Source organism: Etheostoma spectabile, chromosome 4 (genome assembly GCF_008692095.1).
Source record: "Etheostoma spectabile isolate EspeVRDwgs_2016 chromosome 4, UIUC_Espe_1.0, whole genome shotgun sequence".
Taxonomy (NCBI): Eukaryota; Metazoa; Chordata; class Actinopteri; order Perciformes; family Percidae; genus Etheostoma; species Etheostoma spectabile.
Genome location: NC_045736.1, coordinates 20,438,514 through 20,451,138, shown reverse-complemented (window position 1 = coordinate 20,451,138; position 12,625 = coordinate 20,438,514). Strand labels below are relative to the sequence as shown.

Genomic DNA, 12,625 nt, shown 5'->3' with positions numbered 1-12,625 from the left:
CCAATAGAAACTGTAGCCCACCCACAGTCACACACCAAGAACACAGAGTTTAGGGAATATAGCAAATATGAGCAAAGGACTCTTAATACCTCCTGAAGCCACTCAGTGGCCCATGAATACTTTTCACTTTCACTGTGTTGTCTATTAAAATTCAATGCTGCCCTTCCCTCTGGGTGTCCTCGAAATCAACTCTGATATCTCTCTCCGTTCAGTCTGTCAAGTAGGGGGTGACACATTATAGCTCCCTCCTGCTGTAAGGCTTCATAAGACATTTGTTCACGTCCATAGATGTACAGAAGAGAGAGAGCTCTATCTCTTCGTCTCTCTTGATCCATAATGAGATTTATATATTTTTTTAGACTAACAGGATGTGAATGGATTTTCATTCAGGCTTTTTCCATATTCTTTTAAAATTCTTTCTTTGTTTGCTAGTTGACATCAAAGAAAGAGAGACACCCAGGGTGTGTGTGTGTGTGTGTTTGTGTGTGTTAATTATCAGAGATTTGGGAAATCAGGAAAGTGAAATCATACCAAGAGTGTTACATTTGCTCTCAGATCCATCTTGTTGCCTAAAAATGAGACAAAACACACACGTTTTCCTACCAAGTTGTCTTTATTAAAAACATGAATTGTACTTTAATGTATATTTTTATGAATTTTTATACATATTCATCAATGCTGCTTTGAGTGAAAAAACATCATAAGATCATGACAGACCTTCAGAAATTCATTATAAAAGTGAGGGGTGCTGGGGCAAATGATGGTCACATGAGTATGGGCCCAATTATTATCAGTGTCAAACTATGAATTATAGAGCAAAATCCAAATAAATCTTGACATTAATTTATTAGAAAGCAAGACAAATAAAAAAACATTTCAATGACATTTAGTACCATTGGTCATGGTGGTAAAAATGGTTAATAGCTTTAAGAATCAAAGCTTTTGTTTTTAAATGTATAATTTTTTTCTCATTAGTCTTACTTTTGCAGTTTAAAAACTCGGATAAAACTACAACGTTCTCCCTTTGCCTTAATCGGAGATATATTTCTTGAGCTCTGATTCTGCAAGCAAAATGTGAGCCTAGAAGTTAACGGGCAGTGTTAATGTGGCAGATCAGGATTCTTTAATAAAATCCCAATCAACACTTGGATCTCCTCCTTAAACGTCGTGCCACTTTGCCTGTATGAGCCAGCCTCATACAGTGGTCACCCTCATGACCACCTCATGGTTGGCTCTGCGCAGGCTGTTGGGTCTTAACTGGCTGAGGATGTGCAAAATGGTATAGCCACAGTGGTGGTTAAGAATAGTCCTGACAGGTTGACTTGCCGTCCTTCCGCTGTCTGAGTTCCTCTCAACATGACCTTTAATGCTGGAACTGATCGGGTCACCTAGGTCCTTTGCTTTCTCATAATTCAGTACTTTCCACTGCTGGTTCACCGCTTGCCAGCGCTTAAAGATCCGGTAAACAGACGATCCTTCATGGATTATAAGGCCTGGGCATAATAGACAAAGGGTGGGGGAGGTCAGTGGCAGGAAGCAGGGTTACATATAGACAAACAGTTGTTTGTTCAATGAGAATCAGGAAGTACTAACAAGTACAGAAAGTACAGAGTGAATAAGAAGTTCTCAAAAATAAAAAAAGATTCACATACTAGACTTGTTTGTGGGTATTTTGGACTGACACGTGCCTATAAAATTCCTTCCCAAGAAAAAAAAGAGAGGCAGAGAAAGAATGCAACAAATACACTCCTGCAACACAAACGTTTTATTTAATAAACAAATATGCACATGGTTGAACTCATCCAATTCACAACTCAATTGCTGTATTGTATGTGTAAACTAACTATATTTGTGCTTTGCAGTCCCTGAGTTATAAATACAAAAGTAAGAGATAAGGTATTCATCTCAACAACTATTTGGATGGATTGAGTTTTGTACATACATTCATGGTTTCCCAAGTGATGTAATTTGGTACTAATTATAGGGAAAACAGGATTTCCATTGAATTAATTGCTCTATTTAAACCTAAGTAAATACTTATTTATTATTTAAAATATATAATTGTATGCTTGCCTGTAGACAAATTGCCCACTTTTTCATGCTCAGATTACCTGTTATGCACTGACTGAAGATATTTTCTTTAACATTTAATATTCTCTTTAATTTAACACTGTCTCCATATTCATGATAAATAGTATCTAGCTTACATAGTTCTTTATGGAAAATTTTATTAGAAAATTATGGACGTGTAAAATAAACACAAAACGACTTGTTGAATTGTAAAAACGTGTTAATATTTACACCAACTGCCTGTGAAATAAATATCTGTGTCTTACCTATACAAACTATATCCATGAAGCCGTACATGCCGTAACATATCTGGAAGAGAAGGTCCTGCCGCTGCCATTTGGCTGAAGGGCTGAGAGAGGACCACACCAACCAGGAGATACTTGCGATCAGGAACATAGAGCCCAGGATAATGGCTGCAATCTGCACCTTCTCAATCACAGTCAGAGAGATGGCCTGCCACTAGAAAAGACAGAGTAAGATGCAAAAATGAACTGAAACCCTGAACTGTAGATGTAAATTTGAAAATAATTCTATTAAGAGACTGTACTAGGCTTCGCCTCAGTGCTATGTTATATGTGAGTCACTGCAGGGCGGCTAAAAGACACACATCATCACAGATACACAGTCAGCACATCACTGAACCTCTTCTGCTCAGGCTTCAATCTATATTTAAGTTCCTGATAGAATTAAGCCATTTCACTACTACCATATCACACCAATTCTCCAAAAATATTATAGTTATAGTGTTCATTCTGAGATGCCAGTGTCTAAAGCAAGACAAGCAATGGAAAGAACAAGCTCCCATCTGAAACTATCTCTGTTCCAGAATTCAGAAGCTGGAAACATTTGGTGATACTGTCTTTTTGTCAATTGTCTGTTTGCCACAAATTTTGGTAAAATCATGTTCCAACTACTTCCAATGTGCAGTGTCTCATTAATTGGTTCTTGGCATCTTCCTACAAGTCCCCATCACTTTCTTCTTTTCCATTTATCTGTAAAAAAACCCAGTATAAATAGTCTTGTGTAAATGTTGATACTCGCTTTTATCTGCCAACAGCAATGTGCTTCCTGTTAGAAATCACAGCATGTTAACTGAACACAATCGATCCAAAAATGCCTCTGTGGTGTTGGTAATGTAAACATGGTCTCTAATGTATGCCATTACATTCATTGTAATAATAATAATATAATAAATAATTCACTCAAATCTGGCAATGTAAAGTTTGCACATGGCTTTCTGCCATACGCTGTAGGCTGGCAGTCTACTGTCAAAGATTTTATTCATGTAGCTCCTTTAAATGTTTATACCCCTGTAACAATGTGTAGACATTAAAGGTGACAACAGAGACTAAGAAAGTAAGTACAGCTTTTTGAGAGAGTGACTGTACCTGCAGTGGGTTTTTGGTGCTGATGGCCAGAACCTGGTACTTAAAGTAGCAGATCTCACAGCTCCAGGAGCCTCTCTCACTGATCCAGCGGATAAGGCAGGACTGGTGAGTGCAGCGCACAGAGCCAGCACAACGACAAGGGCTCAACAACTCCCCCTGCAGGACACAAGAAGCATCTGCATGAGACACAGCATTCAGCAGAGGCCGCTGAATATTAAAGCTGTTATTGAATTTGCTTGTTACAAGATTTGATTTGATGGAGATGGCAGTAATAATAAAAATAAAGATTTCTTATCACGAATAGAACAACTTGCTTCCCCAGCCCTGACAATGTTAATGTCACATTGTATCTATTAAAGGTACAGTGTTATTTGAGGTTATTGTAAATTGTTCCTGTCATGAAGCTGGCAAAGGGATTAACAGAGATAGATAAAAATAGCTTGAAGCAAGTGCCAACAAATATAATCAATATGAAACTGTGTGTAACTTGTATTTTGCTTGTCTTTTCTTTCTTACCCAACACGTTTTTGGTATTGTTGAATATGACATTAGTCTATCTGTCTAATTTATTGTAATAAGTGCAACCCTGTCTCCAATGCTGTTTCATAGTATTTGTTAATGAGAGAAAGGATTTCAAAGTCACATTAACTATTAAGTAATAAGGGCAACAATATCACATCACCTTCAACATATGCACTTTTCTTGTACCCTCTAATTCTGTCACTTTAAGAGTATTGGCATTAAAGCTTTGATAATTGTACTGCCATGAATCCTTTTCAGGATAACATCCCTGTGCCTTTCACGTATTTGTATTTTTGATCAGGTTTCTGTTAAGTTCCAACAACTCCCTAGGGTTGCTGGGCGTTAACGATTGTAGTCAAAACTGGGTCAGGTTCACTGTTAAAAAAAGTCTGTAGAAATACGGCTAAAATACTGTGTTAATATGAAGGAATTTTCTGTTATGACTTTTCACAGGATGTTTCCCGTATTTTTTTTTTTATTATTATTAACAGAAATGTCTGTCAAAATGTACAGAGAACACACTGCAGATCTACCGAATTTCCTGTTTTTGAATTAACAGAAATGTCTGTAAACTTAATGGAAAAGCTACTGGTAATTTTCTGCCAGGACATTATCCGTGTTTCTGCGGATTTTATTCTTACAGTGTGAAGTGGGATGAAGTTAACTCATCTCATTTCTACTATCCACATGTCCAGGAATGTTTTTCCTTCCTGAGCTTTCTTTCTTTCTGGTTCATTGTCTCTGAGTCTAACATCCCTGTTACGTTCACTTTCATTGCCAACTGACTGCTTTTTTAATGGTTGTTTTGAGTTCATTGGAACAAACCAGAGCTGCACTTTTTAACCACCCTTTTCTGAGACTGTGTAATGTTGGTTTGCTTATAGGGCATATTTGCTAAATTATGGAATATTATATCTCTACAATTACTCTAAAAGCAACTCTCTCATACAATTGTATTCTGCTTGGTGCATAAAATGGAACATATGAACAAAATAACTAGTGGGTCTTTCCATTTTTTAATTTATATGGCCGGATTGTGCAATATCTCGGTGGAGGACATCATGCAATATGCTTTGTGTGTATGTTCTGGTGTATATGGATCTGTGTATATGTTACTGAATGTTACCTGAAGATTGATTGTACGTGTATACAGCTATATTTGTGTGTGAGCTGCTACGCCATTTGCATTCTCTCAAATGCCCAAGACAAATTTCCCCTAAGGGAGACAATAAAGGCTAATCTTATCTTATTTCTATGTCATTCACATGTATGCATCAGTCTGTGTCAAAACGACTGTGTTCAGGTAACATCCCAGTGTGTCGATTTGTCTCCTTCAGTAGTGTACAAAGCCATAGGATCCGTTATTTCCAACTGCCCAACGTCTCTATAACATACATAACTATACTTCTCAGTCCAGATAAACATTTGAGATGATAATTTTGGAGCAGTGATCAGCTCCTAACTTTACAGAAATCATGGGACAGAAAGAAAGGCTTTCGGCAGTTGATCCCCCATTTAATTATGAATAATTAAGACATAAAAGCAAGTATGGAAATGTTTTAAGCATCATGAACTCTGAATATTTATGTATGTGCTGACTTGAAAGGAAAATTTCAGTGGTTGACTTAGGATATCATCTAACCAGATATTTGGAACATGAATCCCAATGTAGTGATGTGAGAGTGTAGGGTCTACTGGTTTTGATACATTTTACTGTCAGCTCCTTAACGCCTTCATCTGGATTCAGTTTGCTGCTCACGTGTCACTTTTCTGTCGCCTCATAAGAAATTACAGGACATCTGGTGCAGCTTTTTGTTGTCAGTATGAGACTCCCTAAGGCCCTCGGACTGACAACAATTGCGCACATCTCACTTTATTTTCTGTCTGACTCCAGGTGATGTGCTAGGTCTTTAATTAGTTGGATATCTGTAGGGGAAACGGAAACTTTTTGAGACCTCAACCAAAGTCTGTCTCTTCAAGGTTGGTTCCATACATTACATTTTAAAGGCTCAGATAAGAATGACAAATGCTTTTAAAAAAACATTTTTTGCCTTTTTATGCATCCACCCCCTCTGCTCTCCTTAATGTGAGTGGAAGACACTTGAGCTGTGTTATACGTACCTGTATTATATCGGCCTCCCTCGCTCAAATCCCCCTGAATTATGATGAGTATGCATTTATTTAATGTTGAGGAAACATTCTCTGAAACTTTAATGTTAATTGCTTTTCTAAAATATGCTAATGCTGCACGAGCCTAATGTAATGTTATATACAGTAAATATGATGTGAACCTTTGCACATTCCCTGATCAATGTTTTTGCACACCCTGCACAAACGTATAGCCCTCCATCTTTTTCTTTCTAATATTGCACACACATGTATATAGTATATTTTTACATACTTTTTTGTTGTAACACAGTATATACAGTTGTGGTCAAAAGTGTACATACACTTGTAGAAAATCACAATGTTATGGCTGTCTTGAGTCTTCAATAAGTTCTACAACTCTTATTTTTCTGTGATAGAGTGATCGGAACACATACATGTTTGTCACAAAAAACAGTCATAAAGTTTGGTTCTTTCATAAATTTATTATGGGTCAGCTGAAAATGTCACCAAATCTGCTGGGTCAAAAATATACATACAGCAACAAAATATGTCAATTTTGGTGATGTAGCGAGTTGTGTCAATCAAATTAGCTTCATGTCATGGCCTCTTCACTTCTTCTAAGTGATTCTGATTGACTACAGCTGTTGACTTCTCATGAGCCCATTTAAATAGGGCTCATTTGACCCAGTGATTAGACTCAGCTACAAAGCTACAATGGGAAAGTCAAAGGAACTCAGTGTGGATCTGAAAAAGCGAATTATTGACTTGAACAAGTCAGGGAAGTCACTTGGAGCCATTTCAAAGCAGCTACAGGTCCCAAGAGCAACTGTGCAGACACTTATACGCAAGTATAAAGTGCATGGAACAGTTGTGTCACTGCCACGATCAGGAAGAAAACGCAAGCTATCACATGCTGCCGAGAGGAGATTGGTCAGGATGGTCAAGAGTCAACCAAGAATCACCAAGAAGCAGGTCTGCAAGGATTTGGAAGCTGATGGAACACAGGTGTCAGTCTCCACAGTCAAGCGTGTTTTACATCGCCATGGACTGAGAGGCTGCCGTGCAAGAAAGAAGCCCTTGCTCCAGAAAAGGCACCTTAAGACTCGGCTGAAGTTTGCTGCTGATCACATGGACAAAGATAAAACCTTCTGGAGGAAAGTTCTCTGGTCAGACGAAACAAAAATTGAGCTGTTTGGCCACAGCACCCAGCAATATGTTTGGAGGAGAAAAGGTGAGGCCTTTAATCCCAGGAACACCATGCCTACTGTCAAGCATGGTGGTGGTAGTATTATGCTCTGGGGATGTTTTGCTGCCAGTGGAACTGGTTCTTTGCAGAAAGTAAATGGGATAATGAAGAAGGAGGATTACCTCCAAATTCTGCAGGAAAACTTAAAACCATCAGCCCGAAGGTTGGGTCTTGGGCGCAGTTGGGTGTTCCAACAAGACAATGACCCAAAACACACATCAAAAGTGGTAAAGGAATGGCTAAACCAGGCTAGAATTAAGGTTTTAGAATGGCCTTCCCAAAGTCCTGACTTAAACCCCATTGAGAACATGTGGACAGTGCTAAAGAAACAGGTTCATGCAAGAAAACCATCACATTTAGCTGAACTGCACCAATTCTGTCAAGAAGAGTGGTCAAACATTCGACCTGAAGCTTGCCAGGACCTTGTGGATGGCTACCAAAAGCGCCTAGTTGCCGTGGAAAATGGCCAAGGGACATGTAACCAAATACTAATGTTGCTGTATGTATATTTTGACCCAGCAGATTTGGTGACATTTCAGCAGACCCATAATAAATTTATGAAAGAACCAAACTTTATGACTGTTTTTTGTGACAAACATGTATGTGTTCCGATCACTCTATCACAGAAAAATAAGAGTTGTAGAACTTATTGAAGACTCAAGACAGCCATAACATTGTGATTTTCTACAAGTGTATGTACACTTTTGACCACAACTGTATATTAAATGTAGAATATATATATATATATATATATATTCTACATTTAAGTTCTTGACTGTAGTAGTACTTTACTTTATTGTTTATTATCTTTTTAAATAATTTATTGTGTGCAGCAAATACACCAAGGCTAATTCCTCGAACTGAACTGTTTGCACAAGTAAATAGCTTAAAAGGGCACTCCTGAAAAAATGTAGTTTACTTCTTATGAGGACCACTACTCTGCTAATCATATAATATCTTTTGTAGCTCTGTAGAATCTTAATCACATTAGGGGGAAAAACCCTGATGATGTCATAGTGATGTCATCTGGGTTATCTCAGATCTACTGCACATTTATACAGTGAACCTGCGCTACAAACTGACATGGACAAAGACGCTGACATTTAGGGAGAGTTATAAAAATGTGATAATGAGTTGCGTTATGGGAAATGTAGGATCCTTTTTTAAGCTTGACTCACCTTTAAAATTAAGATATCTCAACCTCTGCTGCTTACATTTTTATGAAATATATATTTTTTTTAATCTGTCTTCAGAGTAGAACTATCCCTTTAATGCTGAAAAACTGGTTCTGGACTCTGAAAGGGTGCACCAAACCGTGAATTGTGCAATGTACAAATATTTTGCAAAACATTCTTAAATAGGTCAACTTTGAACGTCTTTTAATGTCTTGTGCTTTTCTGAGAGCTGCCTATACTGGGTTTGTTTTCCTGAAAAATACTTTAATTAATTTTCATGACAGCAGGCATTTCTATAAATTCTTGAGCTTAAACAGCAGTGGAGTTGGAAACATGTCCTCGTGACCAGAACAGACTTCCTCAGAGGAGCACCACGTGCTTTGAGGCCCCATGAACCAGCAGTACTTGGTGCTGGAGTGCAGGTTCCTACAGGCTCATGGAGTTTCCTGCAGGCAATGCTCTGGTCCTCTTGCAACCCACAGTAATATCTTTAATATTTAACTATACCTTCTCAGGCCCCTGGAAGCAGATCCGGCACTGCGGTGATCGCATCCCGCTTTCTGACAGACTCGGGATGGAAGCGGCGTCCAGGCCTCCTCCCTCGGTTTTCTCTTCTTCTGTGTCCTCCAATGCCAGGCTGCGTGGCCGGGAGTCAGAGCCATAATATTCCTCCTCATCGTCCCGGTGAGCGCAGTTCAACGGCGGCCAACCACAGCCTCCTATAGCGAGTCCTCGCATCCTGGTCTGCGTGTCCGGGTCTCTGCCCGTGTCAGTCCTCCTGCTTGATCCAGAGCGCATCAGTAACAACACTCTGAGTTCATTGAAAAACAAACGGATCCGATACTTAAACATTCTTCGGCAGCTTTACTACACAGGCACAACTGCTTTGTGAGAGAAAACAGCCTTCAGCTTGACTGTGGCAGGTCCATTAATCATTATTATGAATGCTATTATTATTATTATTATTATTATTATTATTATTATTATTATTATTATTATTATTATTATGGAATCCAAACCATTTGATTCAAGTAGGCAGTTGACATCCAATGAAAGAAAATACAGATTTCGGTCAAAAAAAGCATGCGGGAAACATAGGCTATTAGATCAGCCCATAGCTTTTTGCATATCCTGTTGTTATAGCATGTGCACAGCAATCCAGCCAATAGGGAGGCATTATTTCTCATGGATAGAGCCAATAGAGGTTGGAAGCCACGACCTGTGAAGCACCCACATTAAAGTCAGAACGGTCCAACCTCATATCATCTTGCCTTGTCTACATTTTCCTTCCGGTTGTATAGGCTATCCCAGCGTGTTTTTAAATCAGCAGAGGACAAAAGCTTGGTGTCTATTCTTCTTCAGGTGGAAAAACAGCGATCGTGTGTGAGGGGGCTAATACTTGATCCTAAATTATATTAACAATTATCCAAGCCGAATTATATTTGGGTTTAATCTACCTACAGGGGGAATGAAATTATGAACGAGGTGACACGCGTGCATCATTTGGTGTCTCGCAGTCGCATCTTTTAATTCACCACTATTTCCTCTTGTCTCTTCTTCTTCGCTGTAGCCTTTTTCCTTCTTTTTTAGATCAAGCGGGTTTCATCCAACGCATTTCCTCCTAAAGCCGGTCCGACCACCCGGTTAAACAGTTACAATCCAGCAGCGTTACATGTTATAAATGTATACTAAAAAAGAACATCTGATGAACCATAAGAATCCATTTCACGACAACTTGCACTCACAGTTCTCTGCGCCACAAATCAGGCAGATGGAGAGGGTGTCAGATATGGATTCCTGCAAACAGACCGTGGACTGCAACCGTCCCTCCAGGGTTGTTAGAAAACAACCGCACATCATCATTCAATGTTTACCGAAATAAATCAAGGCCTTTGTGAATCAGAAGGTAAGACAATAAAATGTCACTTCACATGGCAGACTGCAGCGACATGTCCAGGTCTTCAGGGTGATTTTCAGTTGGTTTTCAGGCGCGCCATTTAAAAAATAACCCCTCAAACTTCTTCAGATCGCAGTTTTCCAGTAAAAACATCCTCCTGCAGCTGAGAAGATGAGCTCCATCCACGGTAGGCAGGCTGCTGTCCGAGGTGCTGATGTGTGACGTAGACCACGTGCTCTTATCCATGGCTGATGGAGAGAAGAAAAACAATTATTTTGAAACTGTAGCCTATGGGTGTGTTTCTTGTAATTGTCATGGTTGCGATTTTCTATTTTAGTGTTTCCTGTTTTATTTTGTAGTCTGTTTACTCCTATGTCATGTCTTTTGTCCCTTTCTGCCTTGTGTTTTCCCACCTTTGTGTTGTCTTTATCTGTTGTCAGAGCATTGTGTGTTTGTGAGTGTATGTCTACCACCTTTGTCTCGGTGTTCCAGTTTTTTTTTGATTCCTAGTCTTTCAGATGCTTCAACATTTTTTGGAGCTATTGTCCTATTACTTCAGGACTCTTTTTGTTGTAACCCTTTTCATTTATTAAATCTTTGAACTCAATACTCTGTCGTCTCTGCATTTTGGGCCAAAATCTTTAGCCATTTCTCTAAACCCTGACAGTAATGAACAAAACAAAAACTCTTCGACAGTAGGGCATACAATAGATCCACCATTCACACAATCACAACACATCTGTCAGATAATTGTCTCAGAAGAGACTGTCTGGTGTCTATTATTAGATGAACAGGCGCCTGCTCCTTCATCACAAAGAGAAGCATTGTAATTTGTTTGCCGATTTCAGCTTCAAAAACGCTAAAACAGAAAATGTGATGAAGCAAAAATGTGGTGTGAACAGGCATGTTGTCAATATGTATGTGTTTAACCTGTTCCTGTCTTTATTCAAAACAAATTTACAGGATCAGAATTAAAGTCATTGTTGTGAATAAGTGACAAAGAGCTGCAATGGGCTGGAGCTAGAGGTGAATTATAGCTAACAGAGTCAGAATCATAAGAGCCTTAGTTGTATCAGTAGTTTGTTAAATGATTGGAGCAATTGCCATTTTAAGGAAATTGACAGTTTGAGTAAAGGTGTGATGTCTAATTTGACTAGTTTCCCCAGAAATTAAAAAAATCATCAGTGAATATTTATAGCATATGTATCCATAGCATTTTCAGTGCTTTACTATAAAAACAGAGCAAACAAGACAACAAAGGGGGGTGATCAAAGTAATAGAAATTAAGTAAACAGAGAGGAATTCAAGCTAAATGTATGTTTGGTGGGTCTGTTGATGGATTAATCAACGTGGTATAAATAATCTCATTGAAGTAGTGCAGCCTGGAGGGTTACAAATGCTTGTATCTCTGCAGTGGAAGTGGAAGATAGTGTGCAGATGTAGTTGACAGCTGGAATCAGAAGATTCAATATACAGTGTAGTAAGGAGTTAGTGAAGACATTTGGGCATTTTGAGCCAATGCTAGTCATCACACACTGATCACACATGCGTGTGGTGTGTCGTCATCTGTATGACAATGGAGGGTCTGAGGCTTTCAAAGGGTAGACATAAGCATGGAGCAAGAGGCTTTATGTCCTAAATAAGCTGCTGAAATGCCGTCTCTTAAAGATATCATCACATTAAAGAGGATGAAAACAAAAATATTAAACAGTAATTATAATACATTGATTAAGACAATAAAGACCATATCATTGCTTGATTGATTGATTGATTTTTGTGTCATGCACACAAAGTGCCCTACCCTTATGGGTTTGCAAACCCAAAAAGTGCAGTTGCAGTAGTCAAGAATTTATTTCATTACAAAATTGCAGGTTGTTCTACAGCCCGGTCAGAAACCAAATATTCTGCCTTCAATCCCAAGCTTGGCAAAGGAAATCTGCTACAAAAAAAGAAGCACAACTCAAGTTTTTCAGTCAACCAGCCAAAAGAAATTACAGAGACGTCATTTTGCTAAAAGTACATAAGTTATGCCTCATAGCCAGACAATTTAACAAAAAATACAACTAGCGCACGACAAAAAGTCTGTCCTCCACTGGAGTGGCATTGAACCTACCATCTCTTGGCCAATGTAATGTTCCCAGAGTGTAACTTTGTACACAGGGATCTTTGTCTTTTATAATATTATATAATATATATATATATAAATATATATATAATT

At 38.6% G+C, this 12,625-nt stretch overlaps 1 protein-coding gene across 1 annotated transcript; it reads right to left on the bottom strand.

The window, feature by feature from the left end:
• Positions 1–944: 944 nt before the first annotated feature.
• LOC116687240 (E3 ubiquitin-protein ligase MARCH9-like) lies at positions 945–10,651 on the bottom strand. Its single transcript, XM_032512438.1, has 4 exons — positions 9,018–10,651; positions 3,459–3,614; positions 2,337–2,529; positions 945–1,493 (listed from the first exon to the last, which is right to left on the bottom strand). Exons 1-4 carry the CDS (start codon positions 9,360–9,362, stop codon positions 1,195–1,197), a joined length of 993 nt encoding a protein of 330 aa, XP_032368329.1. The 5' UTR covers positions 9,363–10,651; the 3' UTR covers positions 945–1,194.
• Positions 10,652–12,625: the final 1,974 nt, after the last annotated feature.